Source organism: Cheilinus undulatus, linkage group 6 (assembly GCF_018320785.1).
Source record: "Cheilinus undulatus linkage group 6, ASM1832078v1, whole genome shotgun sequence".
Taxonomy (NCBI): Eukaryota; Metazoa; Chordata; class Actinopteri; order Labriformes; family Labridae; genus Cheilinus; species Cheilinus undulatus.
The window spans coordinates 24308150-24326214 of record NC_054870.1 but is presented as its reverse complement, the minus strand read 5'-3'; the positions used below and the strand labels follow the sequence as shown (position 1 = coordinate 24326214).

Here is an 18065-nt window from a genome sequence, read left to right as displayed (position 1 = left end):
TACGGTATGGATTCTGACAGTTCCGGGTTAAGTACTGCCCAAAATTTTTGGACATAAAAATACAAAGAAACAGATGCTTCCGGACTATCTGTTTTGTATGAAATATTTACCTACCAACTTAACTATTCATGTGCATACTAAATGAAAAATTTGATTCCAAACTGCTCAGTTCTTTTCAAACTGGGAAAAAATACATCAGTCGTCATAAAGAAAGTCTAATTTTTCTATTGTTAGATCACTGCCTTATAACGTTTGTTTTCAAGTGACAACGACAGAGTTATTTAACTTAATACATGTGTTACATAATCATACCTCATGCTTCTATGAGGGGGTAAAGGAGGAAAAAAGAGACAAGTCTGCCTCTCCCTGGTAAAATAATGACATTGCACTAGTCTTTTAATTTAAATATGTACAGGGAGTACATGAACAAAAAACTCTTGGTAAGTGTTAACCTCCTGAGACCTGCCTAAAAATTCCAATAAAATTCCCAATTCCCATGTGAGTTCCTTAAAAAAGTCAAGCAAATTCCCCAGTCAAATCCCAAACATTCATTTACAGATTCCCAAATATTTCAAATTAATGACAACAAAATTCCCATAAAAATACCAAGAAGCAAATCCTCCCAAAGATTCTAACAAATTTTCAAGGTTCCCATAGAAATGCAAATAAAACTTAATTTCCTCAAAACTTCCAGTGAAAATATCCAAAATATACAAGCATCTGCTCAAAATCTACTTGAAAATATTCAGAAAATACCAGCAAATTACTCAAAATATTCAAACAAATTTCACACAATTTCCATTAAAATGAAAATGTAATGGCTAAGTCTCCCAAAATTTCAAGCAAAAACCTTAAACTTCAGTGATCATTCTGGACAATTATCTAAAAAATCCTAACAGCAGAAATTATTACTGTGGTAGGAAAGCCAAAATTGAATGTCCTCATATTTACATGCTTACATGTTATTTAATGTAGAGCTCTGTCAAAGAAGCTTGGGTTTATTAAAAGGGCTGACAGGAAGCCCTGAAGTAGGACTATACCCAGAATCTTGCATACTGTATAAATAGGTTTAGTTACTGCAGTTTAGACAAATTGTCAGAAGACAAAGTATTTTCTTTCCCTTCAGCACGGGAATAAAGCAGAAAAAATGTAACCAAGTCACTAACCCATCTGATGTGCACTTCTTTGTAGTGCAAATGATTAACAAAATATACCCAAATATATGAGAAATACATTTGAAAACAAGATGAAGAAGACTCAAAACAATACAACTACATTGTGTATTTTTTTTAATTTTTCAGCTCTTTAAAATTTATTCGATCCAGAGTTAGAGACTTTAATGACTCACTTACTATATGTAACAACCATCCAAGTTTCACTTACCCCCAGAGAAAAATAAGGTGGTTACAGAGTTGGTGGACTTTCAGAATATACAGTAAAAATAAGGTGGAGATATACTTGTGCATTATAGTTTAGTGGCCTTTCTGGTTGCTGAGAAAGAGAATAAAGATGTGCAATAAATTGAAGCCCAAGTTTTGTTTTACTTCTTGAAAGACAGTGCCAGTTCGAGCAAGTACAAGGTTTATAGTGCAAATGGCTTTAAGAGGTTACAGAATAAATCTGATGAGATTAAAAAGGGACACTTTGAGAGCTTTAATTTAACTTACTACTGTTTAACTATTAACAATTCATTAATTTCAGAAAAATAATTAAAGAAAACAAAAGAAACTCCCCAGGCAAATCCCTGTCACTGTTTGGAATCTCAGTAACTGCTGCACATTTTAGTGCCGGGGTTTGTTTCAATGTTCTGCCTCCCAACGCAGAAGTATAAATCCATCTTTACACTCATATACACTGACTCACTTGCTCTGTCACTCTCACATACACGGAGTAATGCAGGGGTTGGTGGAGTGCGTTCTCACAGACGGGAGTCTGGAGTTTTGGGGCATTTTAAGTGCTGGTCGTGTGGCCTTGAAGGGTCTAGTCATACTCCCAGGAATTCCAAAGCAGTCTCTCTCTCCTCCATTAGTTCTGCTGCTGTGGTCTCCATCTTTGACTTGGAAAAGGGGTTGATGGGCAGCCCATCCACAATCTTCCAGGTCTTGTCCTGTGAAGGGAGTTTTATAAGCCAAAGCTCTTGTTATATATCATCACAAACCCTAATTTATCTATATCCGCTAATCATGCAGTATCTTTCCTAAAAGCCACAAAGTAGTTTCCATTTCAAGGAAAAAACACAATCTGGGCAGAAAATAAGGAGCAGTGGCTGCCAATACAGTTTTATTTTCACAGGGTGTCATGATGAACTCTCTAACAACCAGTGTGTCAGAACAATTACTGTGAAATAACCCTACAACACAACACCCCGTGTAAATGTAAAAAAGATTATTTATCCTAATTTTAAGCCCACACATTAAATTATGCAAGTATTATTATCCACCTTATCAGATTTAAAGCTACACACACAGCTTTGATATAAATACTGTAAAAACTCTCCCTCTAAAACCATCTGTTACATAACTACAGATTTGTTTATTTCAGTGTCCTTTGCAATACTCACTTCTTACTGCACCATCATCTTATGTATGTTTGAACATATTAGCTTGCCAAAGTCAAACTCCTCTAATGAGAAAGAATGCCTCATCAATAAAGCTGATTCAGATTCAGGGTGCTGTTTATTTGTCAAGATCAAACCCCTTACAGGCTGCTAGAAAACTGAAGAAAGTTACATCAGTCTCACCTTGATCTGGACAGGGAATGAGTAGATAAGGTCTTCTGGGACTCCATAGGAGTTGCCAGAGGAGTAAACGCCCATGGAGATGAACTCGCCCTGAGAAAAAGGGCGAGAAATTCATTAAAATGTTGCTGATTTCAGATACAATAACTCATTTTTGTGAATGTTAAATAGGTTATTTACAATACAATACTACAGACTGATTTTGCAAAGCCAAAAGTAACCTGTAGAAACCTTATTTTCAAATGCCACCACCTAAACATAAAAAAATGTTTTTTCAAATTTTGATTTAAAAAGTTCAAACGATTATCAAAGGATGCTTTTCTGACAGACTTTGACTTTTTAAGTTTATTAAGAAGAAACAAGGTGGTTACCTCAGGGGTGCCAGTCCAGATGTCTCTCATGTGGTCACAGATGGCCTTGGCTGCAGACATGGCACTAGATAGCTTCCTGGCCTTGATGACTGCAGCTCCTCTTTGCTGCACCGTCTGGGAAAAAGGGAATGTGAGCAAAACACACATTTAGAGATTATCCTGTGTTATTTAGCTGTGTTATGGTTTCTTCTGTGAATGACTTAAAATGATAGCTGAAATATCTGGAGCTGTTATCTAGAAGAATTGTGTGGGGAAACCATTAAAATATTACATTCAGTTGTTTCTATTGCCAAATACTTTTTTTTTTTTTTTTTCAGATTTATTTTTGGGCTTTTCGTGCCTTTATTTAACAGAGGACAGTGGATAGAGATGGAAGCGGAGAGAGAGTGGGGAGAGACATGCGGCAAAGGGCCACAGGCCGGATTTGAGCCCAGGCCACCTGCATACATGGTTAGCGCCTTAGACCACTAAGCCATCTGCGTGCCCACATTTATTAATTTTAATCTCAGAAAACCTATCAAAAAATGAATTAGATTATTAAATACTTTACTCTTTTTGCATGCTTGAGCTCAGTGGTTTTCAATCTGTTTTTGTAGAACAATACCCATACAAAAACACATGGTAACTTGAGTTGTTGTATAGGTGTAGCAATAAAGTGTGGTTGTACAAATTCCGATGGCACACCAGGACTTGACTCAAGGCATGCTATTGTGCCTTGCCACACCATTTGACAACCACTGCTTTAGCTAACAGACCAGGAAAGTATAATATTAGCATTCTGTACACTTCTCAAAGGCTGTTGCATGCACCTTGCTCCTATGCAAAATGCAGAGAGGTTACACTGTATTAAAAAAAACCTCACCAAAATGAAGTCTCCTTTAAGCCAGGCATCATCATTGACTGCATCAAAGCAGGCGAGCTCACTCCCTGACATGTTGACCAAGCAGTGGTGCACATCTGGGTACTGGGTGGACGAGTGGTTGCCCCAGATGATCACATTCTTCACATGGGTGGCAGGAACTCCACAGCGCATTGCCACCTAAAGGAGTGGAGTATGAAGGGACAACAATGAGTTCATGACTGGTTTGGACACAGCAGAATCATGCTGCTAGAGTTTTCTTTTCCAGAGTAAACTTTGAACTGAACTGCAATGGATACACACCTGAGAGCGAGCCCTGTTATGGTCCAAACGGGTCAGGCAGGAGAAGTTCTCTTTTGGGATGGAGGGTGCAGACTTTGCCGCAATCAGACAGTTGGTGTTGGCTGGATTTCCTACAACCAGAACCTAAAAACACAGTAATGCTTCAAGACACACCCACGGTAGCTCATCTGACTCCACCAATACAAACTACGTACTGAAAACAGATCAGACTCTGCGATATGAAATTATCCGGAATAGATTATCTCTATTTGAAAAATGATGTAGACTTTTGTTTCATTTTTTTACCACAATGTAGCCACTAAGATTTTAATACGCAAAACTATATTATGCTAAAAGTCATTTAGAGGTAAAGAAATGTTTAAAGGTCACATATTATGCAAAATAAATACACTTTTCCAGACTTTTCTAACAAAAATACATGCCCCTGGCCTGTCCACAATCCCCCAGTAATCAAACCCCCCCCCCCCCCTCCAGAAAATGTGTGCCGAAACAAGCCATTCTCAGATTTCCCCTCATGATGTCATGTGGGGAGTTAGCACCACCCCCATGTTCGTTTGGCCCTCCCCGCTTGGAAGAAAGTTCCGCCCTCCTCCCCTGATGTTCTGTTTGAATAGTCCATTTTGCTTAGGAAGGTTCCTAACTGAGTGAAATGACCAAGGCATATTTTAGTGTTGTCAATGTAAATTCTCTAACTGATAATAAAGGAAATAATGAAGCTCCTTTCCTTATCTCCTTTAGCCTAGGAAACACTGGACCATCCTTTAACAAAGGAGAGATGAAAACAAAACCCACAATTCTATGCGTAAACTTAATTTAAAGTGACACATCTGTTGACCGCTTATTAAAATGCGATCAATTTGACTGTAACTTTACTAGCCTCAATTTAAACAGTAAAATCCATTATCAAATCTATAATTCATGTGATAAATGGAAGGAAATAGGGATGAACAGAGGAATATTACAGACATAAAAACTACATCATTCCACTTATGATAACATTTCATTTCTTCTCATTTCCATTTTTATCAAAACAGTAAACCGATCAGTCAGTATTTCAAACTGCATTTACTTTGCCATTTTGAAATATTACAGTCAATGTGATAAAAGTTTGTTAACTGCAACCAATTCAAGTGATAAAGTTGGCATGTCCCCATATTGTGATTATTATATTTATCATTATAATTAAGCAAGTAAGACGCGATTTAAAGAGCTTTTCACATAACGAGCTGAAAAAAGACAGAACCAGAGTAGACTAATAAAATTAAGAGACAAGAGAATTAAATACAAAATGGATAGGTAGGGAATAAAACAAAACTATTTAATATTGTTGTGAAATAAAAGGACTTGAATATCATTCATCTAGCTGTATTGGCATTGCAGAGAGTTCAGATTAAGAGAAACATTTCTGCTGTTTTAGATGTTCACAGCCACAGTTCCTCATCCTGGAGACACTTTAGGATATAAAAATCCTAATGAGTTCATTTTTATCACCAAGGTTTTTATGTTTCATTCGCTGCACATAACAACATGGAGAATGCACTGAGTGGTAGAAGCGAATTTTGTAGTTCATCAACATTAAATTGTTGTTTTTACACAAACAACACATGTCATGTCCGTAACATCTCCCTAGGGAAAATGCAGTCAGATTCCCTAATCACCTTTCCTATCTCACCTTTTCTTGACCCTGGGACATTTTTCATCTGGGTTAAGGAAAAGTGAATAAGAAAGGACTTACAAGGTATTTTTTTGGACTTTTCGAATGGACCCCAGGTGAGCCACATCCTTTAAGCCAGATCTATTTTCGGAGAGGGGCGAAGTCAGGTGTGAAGTCAGAGAGCTCATTAACATTTAAAGCCACGGACACAGAAACAGCTCGTTCTGAGCAGGGCTGAAACAGAAGGTTTTTTTTTAGACATGCAAAAATCCAATACTGTTTTTTCAGCGATAAACTTCACAGACATGTTTTGAGGACCTCTGTATAATATAAATAAATAAATATAAATTTGTCTTAAAAAGGTCAAATATGTGACCTTTAAACAACGATAGTACAAAGTTGTAATGTTGCATGACTGCTTGCAAAGTTACATCAAGGCTCTGAACAGGAATCAACTCAGCACAGTAGGAACAAATAATCAACCTGGGGAACAACCCCAAAACAATGCAACACAGGTAACCTACCAGTGAGCATAACACTTTCCAAACAAATAGAAAACAAGGTAAATGGGTGTCACAATAACTATGCATGTTACAGCAGTCTTTTGCAATTACCTTGACAGTCTTCTTGGCGTATTTCTCCAGGGCGGCTCCCTGGCTCTTGAAGATGGCCACGTTGGCTTTGAGCAGGTCCTTTCTCTCCATGCCCTCCCTTCTAGGCATGGAGCCCACCAAGATGGCTGCATCAAGGTCCTGGAAGGCCACTGCCTCTTTGTCAGTGGGGACAATTTCTGTGGAAATGTGAAATGAATATAATAGTGGTGCTGGCTTAGCAATTCTATACATTTGGATGACATCTAAAATTTGTTCTTTGCCAAACAGACTGATCCACAGGCTCCATACTGAAAAGAAAGAAGCATAACACTTAACTTCCAAAGTCTGAGTTTAGAATGCAGGTCAACAACTATACCTAATTTTCCTTAAATGTAAAAATGTAGTCCCAAATAAACAAATGGAACATGAATGATATCTCCAAGTCTTAATTTTTTTTTTTTTTCCCGGCAGAATCCTACATGGAACCAGGTATTTATTCATGCTGTCTCCCAGATGTCTCACCTGTAACACAGAAACAGATGTTTGAATTCCTGATCAGGGTTTTGTCAACAACAAACTTGTTTGAACACTCCCTAAACTGACATAGCACTCAAATACAAAAGTTTAAGTCAGGTCTTTCCATGTGGCTTCTATAACAACAACTCAATGAGGTGATGATTCACTTCCTAAAATTTTTCAAACCAAACTTCATGAAAATATTTTTTTGCAATTATTTCTCAAATAATACATGCACAATGTTGAGAAAGTTATTTTGGATATATCACCCATGTGACCGGAGCTATACTACATAGCTGGGCCCATCTCAGTGTATGAGGCGTTGTCTTTGCTGCACAGTTGGTTAATACAGGGGCCTCTCACAGCCTCTGTCCAAACAAAGCAAAGGACGGCACCAATTCAAAGGAAAAATTCCAGGTCACAATGGAGGTGGCACATAATGGCGCCTCACGACTGAGGTCATGAGAGGGGTAACTGTGATGACACAGAAAAACCCTGATGAAAAATGAAATTTATGCAGAAGTGTTTGTTCTTGGCAGAGAACAAAGCTATCATTACAGAGATTGGTAACTACAGCACAACTCATAATATCAGTACTGATAGTCAAACTAAGGGTGAAACGCAAAAACTTTGCACAAAATTATAAGTATCAAAACCAAGCCAGTAATATAAAATTTGTTTCAAATCTGGAGCCTTGAAAAAGCATCATAATGTGCGTTACAATTCAATAAAAAAATACACTGCTGCATTGAGGGAAAAAAAAACACCATGACAAACAGAAACATGTGCAGATATGCTATCTAATGAAAAATAATATGAAATGGACATTAAAGAAAATCTTCACAGCATCACTTATTTGTTCCACCTCATTATGGTTACCTATCAGAAGTGGGAGGGCACAGTCCTGAAGCTCCATGACAACTCCCTCAAGGACTGGCAACATGGCTGTAATGTCCAAGAGGAGCAAGATGATGGGCTGACCAAAAGAAGTGGACAGAAATTTCTCATGAATGGTGTGACATGAATTAAACATGATGGGCTCAGTTTAAATGCATTTAAATTACAATTCACATGTAAAATGAAATGACAGACAGTGGGAGGAGGGAGTTGTCTGTAAGGAGTGTGAAGGCCTAAGCCATGCAGCTCTGTGTCTGTGCCAAATGGATCAAGTGGTTTTAAAGTTGACCTAAGAGTCTTGGCGGTGGATCAGTTTCTCCAACTCAAAGGACAATCCTGTCTCACCCACTAGTGAGTGCAGCCGGATCATTTTCCACAAGGAGTAACATCTTTTCAATGTCACCCCAGGCATGACCTGGAAAAACTACAACCTCCACAGCTGCTAACTGAGGGCTGCCAGGATCTTACAAACATTTTGTCTTGGCGTTGCCCTTACACTGCCTAATAAGAAAAAGGAAATGAGTGTGTTACCCGAGCAAGCCCTTCTTTACCTGATCTTTGCCAAAGACATCTCCCTTGGCAATGCTGTACAAAAGGGAATAGGCAATCTGCCCAGCAGCGCCGGTAACCAGAACTCTAATAGGCTCAGCCTGCAAGACACAAGTTAAGAACACGGCTGTTAGTACTATTAGCATTGCTTTCACTAGGGGAGCAGGTATGAGAGTGACAGTTTGACTGTCAGTTGCACGTGGGTTGGGTGATGTCTATTCTTGTCAACAGGATTTACTAAGGCAGGGAGTCAGTTCAAAATTAGACAGTGTGCTTTCCACTCACTGTTGCATAACATAACCAGGATATACTTAGGTTATCAAGTGCATCGCCATCTTTCCCATATACTCAACATTATTTATTTAACCCCCAAAGTGGCACATAACACAAATACATGATTACGAGATATTTTTTCTGAACAAAATTAACTTTAAAGTCATTAGGTGGGGCTAACGTAATACTCCAAGCTAGTTACACTACGGTTCTAATTATATTACAGCCAATTTGTGCAGGAAGCTGGCTTCGCGGGACGAAGCAAAACTTTAAAATTGTTACGCTGAGTAAATCAAAGTAGTTACTTCTTATCACCGTGTAAAAATGCATATTGAATGGATATCAGATATGTATGAACCCTCTACTCACCATGCTCGCACAAAAGCTTGCAGTACTCGCTCTCCCACTCCTCTAACCAACAGGAGGTCACTCCTATTTAAGTCCTCAGTGGATCACGACACTTGTAACTGCCTGACGGCAGATATGGGATCTAGGTAGTTGTAGTTTTGTAGGGTCGACGTTGTCTCTTTTCTTGAAACAACCCAACTACTCTCAACAGGTGAGTTCGTCGATAGTTATTAAACGTCCATATCTCTAGTATCTTTCTAGCATATTCCTTACGTGTATTTTTTACAACATTTCACAGTTTTAAATGTCAGTTTTTGTATGACAGGCGGCTATCGCTGAAGCTAGCTCGTTAGCATACCCGCACATGCATCGTTTGTTGTTGCTTAGCGACCTGTGTCCAGCAGCAGCCAAGAACCAGCTAGCAGCAAAAGTACAGTTTGCTAGTCGAATTAGCGCTGCTTTAAGACGAAGGGCAGAATACCAAAAAGAGTTTTTTTTCCAGCGACAAAGGACGTTTGCATAACTTAATCACACGAAACGAAGCTGATTGAATGTAGACGAAGAAGCAGTTGATGTGGTTCATGCTAACTATTCCGCGTGATGAACTGTTTGTGTTCACATGTTATTATTATTTAACCAAAAGAGCTTACTGAAGCTATAAATGTTTGCATTTCATAACACCAGAAAACGCTACGTTTAAAAACTACATACGTTTAGGAGCCCAGAACAGACCACAAAAACTATGTCCGTCATCACCAAGGTGTCCAAGGTAAGTTTGTAGTTTGCTTTATTCTTATTTTCCTCAGTCTGTCATAATGTCTTCGTTTTTTATCCACTTTGTGCAAATATATAGGGTAAAAGGGGCTACGGCAAGCCTCCCATTTCCCAGAAGTTTGAGCTTCTGTCTGTATCATCATTTGCCTTACCTTATAACGTAAAAGACTATCAAGCTACATCTCAATTTTGTCATCGCTGTACGTTGATACCTTCACTGTGGACATGCTTTTAGTTTGATTTGTATTTAAACATCAAATTTTCAAATTCTGTCTTTTTTTTAAATTCAGTCCTCTCCTCTTTTATCTTCCAGTAAGTACTGTCTCTAGTATCTTGAGTCAAGAGGACCCTTTCGAGACCCAGTGTTAGGCGAACATGTTTATCAATATTTTATGTACTCATTACAAGCTCATTACAAGACTTGTACTAAAAGCAGAGGAGATGGTGTTACACCTGGTTGGCATCAGACTGTGGTTTGCTGGCTTACTAGGCGCCAAAAGATTGGAAACACTGCATTACTAAAAAAAAAAAATAGTGTAGATAGTTGTATATGCTTAATTTTGTACTTTTATTTGTTTTTTAATACTCCTGTAGGAACATTTTTTGTTATTTTAGATCCCAAGGCAGCATAGTTCTATGAATAAATAACTAAATTCTAATTGCACCATCTTTGACTGGTGAAAAGCCCAGGCAACAGCTGTATGTAGTCTCCCCCATCTCAGCTGTTGAAGCTTGTAACTCCTTCAGAGTAGTCATGGTTGTCTAGGTGGCCTCTCTCACTGGTGTCCTTCTTGCACTGTCACTCTGTTTGAGAGGATGGCCTGCTTTATGCAGATTTACACATTTGCTGTGTTCTTCCCATTTCTTGATTTCTTGATGATGGATTAAACTGAACTCTGGGGGATGTTTGGTGCCTTGGATTTTTTGTATCCATCCCCCGATCTATACTTTCAGTAACCCATTCTCTGAATTGCATGGAGTGTTCTTTTGTCTTCATGGTGTAATGGTAGCCAGGAAAATTGATAAACCAGTAACTGGTCATCCGAGACACAGGTGTCTTTATTCTACAATCACTTGAGACACATTCACTGCACCCAGATGACCCCCATTTCACTAATTGTGAGACTACTAGCACCAATTGGCTGAATGAAGTAGGTCAGTCACTTTAAAAGGGGTAGATATTTATGTAGTCACTTATTTTACATTCCATATTTTTATTTAATTGACATCACTTTGCAGAAATCTGTTTTTGACATTAAAGAGTGTTTTTTGTATTTTTTGGTTAAAAAGCCAAATCACACTGACCATGATTGATTTATAAAATCAATAAAAGGGTGAAACATCAAAGGAGGTGAATACTTTTTATAGGCAATGTAATATCTAAGATCTTTCATGACTTGTGGTAGTAATAACAACTTTGTGTGTCTTCACACTTTCCTGAGGTGACAACTGAGTGTGTCTTTTTAGACATTTTTTCTGTCACTTTCCCAAATCAACAACCAGACAAGCCTGTATGCCTCACTCAGTAAATATTGGGCTTTAATCAACCAACTACACACTGACTTTCATAATTTTTTAATTGATGAATTCCACTTGATCATAGTAAGTACATGTCCTATGAATTCCTATGATTTCTAATTGATTTGAAAATGCAGAATTAATATTATCTAACTTGTTAAAGTACTCAAATCTTATACACCTTTTTTTCTCTAAACAATTAAAAATTTGGAACTTTCAAAACACTAAAATTATGACTTTAGCTTGTTCAAGCTTTGTAAGTTGATAAGTTCAACTTGGTTTTGTCGACTAGACTGCTGTAACATTCTACTATGTAAAAGATCAAAATCTTATATCATAAAAATATTTTTGGCCAACCTCCCTATGTGTGCCTTGTCATACTAAAGGAACAAAGTGAAGCAAAAGAAGCAATCGATTCTCCAACAGAAACCCCCAAATTTCTGCGCTTATTGTGTGCCTTCCTGTCATTGACCTTGGTGACATAAACTCTTGCCCTCTCAGTGACTCTTTGAATGTGAAAGTGTGATTCTGAGGCGTTTGAAGCAGCTGCCACAGTCTGGTAGTCCGCTCAGCTCCAGTTACATTTTAGACCCTCTGTGTGTGTGGTATCTGTGTCTGTCATGGGTGTCAGTGTAAGTCCCCCTGTTTTACAGCTGCTGTAAGGCACTGAACTGTATGATTACACTGTAGCTATAGAGCACTGATTAGAATATAAGGTGGCCTGTTAACTTCCTGTTTAACTTGCCTCACTGCTGCTAGGGTTTGGATTTTTCCACATTTCAAGAAACTGAAGTAAGATTGATATTGATAGGGCTGTCATATGAATACATTTTGTGATTTAATCACAGAATTTCTGTGGTTGATTGCAATTTTGTTGCATTTTAAAATGTTACTGTTTTGCACTTGAAACGTTTTGGTTTGATATTTGAATGATTTGATTAAAGAGTAGTTTAATTTCTGTTAAGATACAGACCTACTTTTATTTTGATAAATAAAAGGATCTTCAGGTATATTAAAGATTATGATATGAACGTAACCACAAAAAATAGTTTGTTATGGGTTGAAAAGGAAATAAGGGTACTGAAAAAAGTTAAATATATTTTAAGATGAGGTGCTGATGACTTTTGACTGAGCTGTCAGTGAGTTGTTTTTTTTTTTACTGAAATGACACACTTAGGTCCATGGGTGTACTTATTTTTCATCACTGCGGCTGCAGGGAGATACTGCAGTGGTCTAGCCAAAGTGTGCTAAGAGGGACAATAAAGCATGTGGTTAATGATTAAAACATAATGCACTATTTCTGGACCTGAATTAATTGTGATAATGTATTGTTCTGACAGCCCAACCTTTTTTTAAATGTGTTGTTTGTAACAAGCATGCAGCTTTCAAGATGGTATTATAGGGTAATTTATGCAGTTTATGTCTGTGATTGATAATTGTGTCTTATATAACATTCACGGCCTCTTAAACGCTATCTAACAGCAGCAGGCAGCTAACAGTGAAAGAAAACAGTCAAAAAATGAAACCCATTTTAGGTTCCCTGCCCAGCAGCAAAAGGCAGACAGCCAGAGTTTGCAAGTTACTGGTAAGAAAAAAAAGTTTAGCTGTAGTTAGCATCCAAGAGCAACAACTTGAAGAAATTCTCTGTACACATCCTTCAGAATGGTATTGAATGAAAACAAGAGTGCAATCACAGCTCTGTAGGTAAAGTCAGTAATCTCTCAGATGGATGGTTGTGGTTTTGATCCTACGGTCATATGTTGATGTGTCCTTGGGCAAGACACTTAAACCCAATTAGCTCCTACTGCTGCATCAGTGGCGTATGAATGTATATGGTTGCGCATGGGATTAGATAATAGTGATGGCTGGCCTACATAGCAGCCTTTGCCATAGTGTATGAATTGGTAGGTGTGACCTGTGGTTTTTCAGTGTGGCTGGTGGTTTTGTTTTTAAGCACAGCTTAAAGGTGACGGTATAGGTCAGCGATTCCCAAACTTTTTTCTGGTGACCCACTTTTTAGAAGGTTAAAGCCATTGTGACTCAACATTATAGTTTTCTGTACGTTATAACTTATCAAGGCCTTAGTACTAGTTTAGCTTTAATTTGGGTAAAGTTTAAAGGGATACTTCAACATTTTGGCAAATTCGCCCATTGCCATAACTCCTATAGTCTTAGTAATAGGTTCGTTACCTTCAGTTGTCAGTGCAAGCTATTTTAAGATCGCCGCTGCCGAGTTTGGACCTGCTGTGCCAACTCAATTCAAGCAGACAGTATTCTGGCTTTCCCTCATCAAACTCATCAAATACACAATCCAACAACTCCAAAACGCTCTTGTGGACACGTTGTGACCTGCACATTCACCACGCTATGAAATAATAACGTATACTTATGTAACATTACGACACATGAAGCAAATACTCGGAACTATTTCTCGAGTAAACCACTGGGCGGAGTGATACAGTGCAGCAGCCATGTCTGGAGTGTAGTTCCGGCTTTGCATTTAGCTTTAAAACATCTCCGTCTTGTAATGTTCCATGATTATTTCATAGCGTGATGAATGTACAGGTCACAACTTCTCCACGAGAGCAATACATGGAAAATTTACATATAATTTATTCACTTAAAGTCAGGGTTTTTGGTATAATTTATTTTTTTTTCAGTGTGCCGTCTGCGCTGTCCTTGGCTGGTTGGTTGAGTTGATGGCCAGTGCTAACCTTGATAAAGTTCATTCTTGACTCAGTCAGGTCCTGAACTGGTGCTTTTTGTGTAATGAGCCTGGAAGAGGCCACTTCAGTGGCTGTTGAAACAATGAGTTTCTTTTTTATCAGCCAAGTATCTATAAATGTGACTTTAGCTCTTTTGCCATCCAAGACTGGTAGTCTTGTTTTGTGTTTTATTATGGTGGTTATATGTACTGCAGACATAAATGTCCCATTAAATACTAGGAAAGAAAGGTAGGAAAGTAGAAAAGAAATTCTGAAAACTAATTTAGCGACCAAAATAATCTCCCGCAATCCACCCATGGGTTCCAACCCAGATTTTGTCACTGGGTGGTGTAGATTAATGTTTAGATTTTCTGTCGATCTGATTGGTTAATCATCAACCTATTGATGTATTGATATACATCGACGGATCATTACTAGGGGTGCAACGGTACAGAAAAATGTTGGTATGTACCTCGATTTTGAAGTCACGGTTCCCTGCGTTTTCGGTACAGTTGTTAAAGCGAATACATACCTGATTTTTATTTTATTTTTATTTTTTTTCAAATTGTATTGAAATAAATAGGCTGTATAAATTACATTTAAATTATTAATAATGCTGAAACCTCATTCCAAAAGGTCTCCAAATAATAACAGTATTAATAAATTAATACATTTTTGAATTGCTAGGTTTTTTAATTGATATGTTGACATATTTATACCCATCTCTAAACACTGAAATTTCCCGGCCAACTTGAACGCATCATCCTACAACCTGTTAGCTTGTTAAGTATGCTAATTGATGTCTATCCTACAAAATTTGGGAGAACTTTTCACAGCCCATTTTGGTGGATAAAGAGTTTAGAGCTGTGTGAAATTTGAGGGTAACTTTACCCATGACGCAGTTGCAGACATGATGAAGTCCCCTCTTCCCCTGCTCCAAGGCTGACAGTTGCAGGTACTGCGTTTAGAATTAATTTGATTCAAAAAACCACCATTGTTATAATAAATAGATCTTAAATCATAGGAATCAGTTGGTGAGACTTTGTTGTTCTTCCTTGTTGCAGTGACATTCTTGTTTGAGTAGAGCCTTTTCAAATGCTTTAATTGAGCTGCTGGATGACATCCTTTAAGCGGCACACCTGCTGAATAATGTCAGCGCTACTGTTGTCTTTGTCCGCTGTTGTATTTTAATGGGAAATAAAGTGTTCCTAAACAGGACACTTTTATCTTGGAATAGGCTGTTGCTGTCGTTTGCTGTGGTTGTGTGGTTGCCAGGACAGTGTGACAGTGAGTTGTTCTCTGGTTTTCCGTCTGTGTATGAGCTTCGTTCCACATGTATCCATTCGGTACACGTCTGTACTGTACTGAGAGGCCCGTACCGAACGGATACGGTATGAATACACATACCTTTAGTTATTTGTTGGGGCTTCATTGAAAATGTTTGGCGCTTATGCCAGCATCACCTACTGCCCAATGTCTTATATCAGCTCTGGTAAAAAATAGTGAGGGGGATGAATTTCTGTTTCTGTAAAAGGGCAGGTGATGCAACACTCACATGCCCCATGGGTGCTTCACTCCTGGTAACTCTCCCACAATGCCTACATTTTTTTCTGATTTTTGACCATGAAAACAGGTCAGAGTTTGTCCCACAGGCCACTTCTTCTGCCCAACAAATAAACATCGGTAAATGATATCTATTAAACCCAACATTATTTGCTGATGGCTGATGTTTGTCAAAAGGGCAGATATTGGCTACAGGGTAATTGACTTCTGGATTGGATACAGATCTGCTTTTGTTTGCATAAGAAGTAAAAGGAACATCAGGTAGATTGAAGATAATTACTTATCCATGAAAAAATGACCATGCTATGAAATAAGGGGACAGTTTAAAGGTAAAAATAATCTACATGAGGTGTAGATGACTTTTGACTTGTCAACTGAATGATGAGTTTTTTGTTTTTTTGTTTTTTTTTTTGTTGTTGTTTTTCTTTTTACTGAAATAAGGCACTAAAGCGAGAGTACTTATTTTACATCACTGTAGCAGCAGAGAGATGTTGCAGGGGCCTAACTAAACTGTACTGAAAGGAGAGCATGTGATTAATGCACTATTTATGGACCTTTATTAATCATAATTAATGCATTAATGCTGAGAGCTCTATTAAGTACAATTGGAAATGTAGGGTATAATGAGGAACACCATGGTCAGCAGCAACTGTGGGCCAAACATGAATGCCCTAAAGAAGAAAAAGTTGGGTTATATTAGCTGTACTTTACCTTTATTTTGTTATATTGAAAACGTACAGCTTCCAGTATCAAAAGCTTGCTCCTTTGATGCTGGAAACTATTGGCAGGTTGAAAGATATTTGCCAACGGGCCAAGCAACTTTCCTGGGGAAAAACCCTTCTTGTACAGCATGTATTTGAAGTGTAAATTAGCCTGTCAGTGTGTTTGTATTAGGTGCAGCTATGAACGTGCATAGCCATCACAATCATGTAAAAATTCCCTTAAAATTATAATGAAACAGCTCATGACAACAATGACTTATACATAAGCAGCACACTTGAAATGTTATGTTGTTGCTTTAACTGATATTTGGCAAGGAAGATTCCGATGTTTATTTTCTTCTCTGGCTGTTTCCACAGTCAGGTTGGCATGGGGGGATTAGGCATACCTTAACTTTGAAAAAAGGAAATCAGAATGAAACCAAAAACAGCAGAAGCACTCATGATAATATCTGGTGCCAGTTTGCCATGTCGGCCTGATCCTGTGTGTGTGTGCTGTGAAAACAATCTGCATTGTGGGTGTTTGGTCCCACCCTACAGGCCGAACCTGGAGCCCCACAGAAGCCATGGGAGAGAGCAAGTTCACATATGCACAAATCCTTTACTAAACACACATGCTTAACACACACACAGACTTATATACATAGAGTGTGAACATGCTAGAAGCTCATGAAGCCCAGCAATGTCTGGATGTTACACACACACACACATACACTGTTACACATCACTCCCTCAGTGAACAGTGTCTGTCTCCTCTGCTGACCCCTCTTTCACTCTTTTGTCTGATCCATCTCCTCCTTTCCTTTTGTTCCCTCGTCATTTCACCTCCTTCCTCTCCACCCTCTCTGTCCTCCTACTTTATCTCTCCCTATTCTGCTCTTCCACTTGTCCCTGCAGAGTGCACCTGAGTGACCCTGTCCCATTGGCAGCTCGGAGGCAGATAGCCAGCACATCCACCGACCTCATCATCGCCCTCTTATCTGTCTTCCTAGACCAAATAGCCCTCACAGTGTGCCAGCAGACACAGGGAGATAGCAGGCTGCATTCACACGAGCTTGCACACCCACATAAATACATAAACAGCAATCACAAACAGCAGACAATTACATCACTGTCTCTGCTATCATTCATCATATTTACCTTCTGTATCCCTGTACCATCACTTTGTTGACATTGTGCCATGTCTGTGTCTGAGCACTGCCATGCTCTTGTCTTGGATTAGTTGATGGAGGTTTAGATCAAATGGAAAGTATGATTTTACCTATGGGGTCTTGTTCTTTCTTTTGCTTTTACTTGTAGTGACTACAGTAGAACACTAGATGTCAGTATATGGCCATAGTTTACCCAGCTTGACTGTAACTTTACAAAGCACTTCTAAATGAGGGATTGGCAGTGAAGACTTTGCAAAAACACTTGTTGCTGCAGCAGTCAGCTTTTCTCTCTTGAACTGAAAAGGTTTCAAGTTTGAGTTCTCTAATTTTGTTCACATCTGGTATTTTTTTCCTGGTTAAAGATGGTAATTTTTACACCATTTGCCAAAATTTTGCAAACAAAACCCTAATGGTTGAGAACATGAAGTGCTTGAGTACAGCCGAACACATTACTGGACATCGTTATATACTCCTAAAAGCTGAACAACCTTCATCCTTAGATATTGGTACAGTTTCTGCCTTTGACTACCTGTTA

The 18065-nt window shown here is 38.4% G+C and overlaps 2 protein-coding genes across 5 annotated transcripts in view; one reads left to right on the top strand and one right to left on the bottom strand.

Annotated features, from left to right (window-relative positions):
- Positions 1 to 1272: 1272 nt before the first annotated feature.
- Positions 1273 to 9210, bottom strand: mdh1ab (malate dehydrogenase 1Ab, NAD (soluble)). The gene is made up of 9 exons (XM_041790004.1): positions 9122 to 9210; positions 8482 to 8580; positions 7913 to 8009; positions 6539 to 6714; positions 4271 to 4393; positions 3971 to 4147; positions 3109 to 3222; positions 2741 to 2830; positions 1273 to 2107 (listed from the first exon to the last, which is right to left on the bottom strand). Exons 1-9 carry the CDS (start codon positions 9122 to 9124, stop codon positions 1985 to 1987), a joined length of 1002 nt encoding a protein of 333 aa, XP_041645938.1. The 5' UTR covers positions 9125 to 9210; the 3' UTR covers positions 1273 to 1984.
- Positions 9211 to 9252: 42 nt separating this feature from the next.
- The window catches only part of LOC121511283 (WD repeat containing planar cell polarity effector), a 127707-nt gene continuing 118894 nt past the window's right edge, over positions 9253 to 18065 (top strand). For 3 of the 4 annotated variants that reach the window (XM_041789891.1, XM_041789888.1, XM_041789892.1), the window contains exon 1: positions 9253 to 9311. The gene's annotated coding sequence lies outside the window, so the exon portion shown is untranslated. Of the gene's footprint in view, positions 9312 to 9521; positions 9870 to 18065 lie in introns of those variants that run through there. The other variant, XM_041789889.1, reaches the window with a different exon arrangement.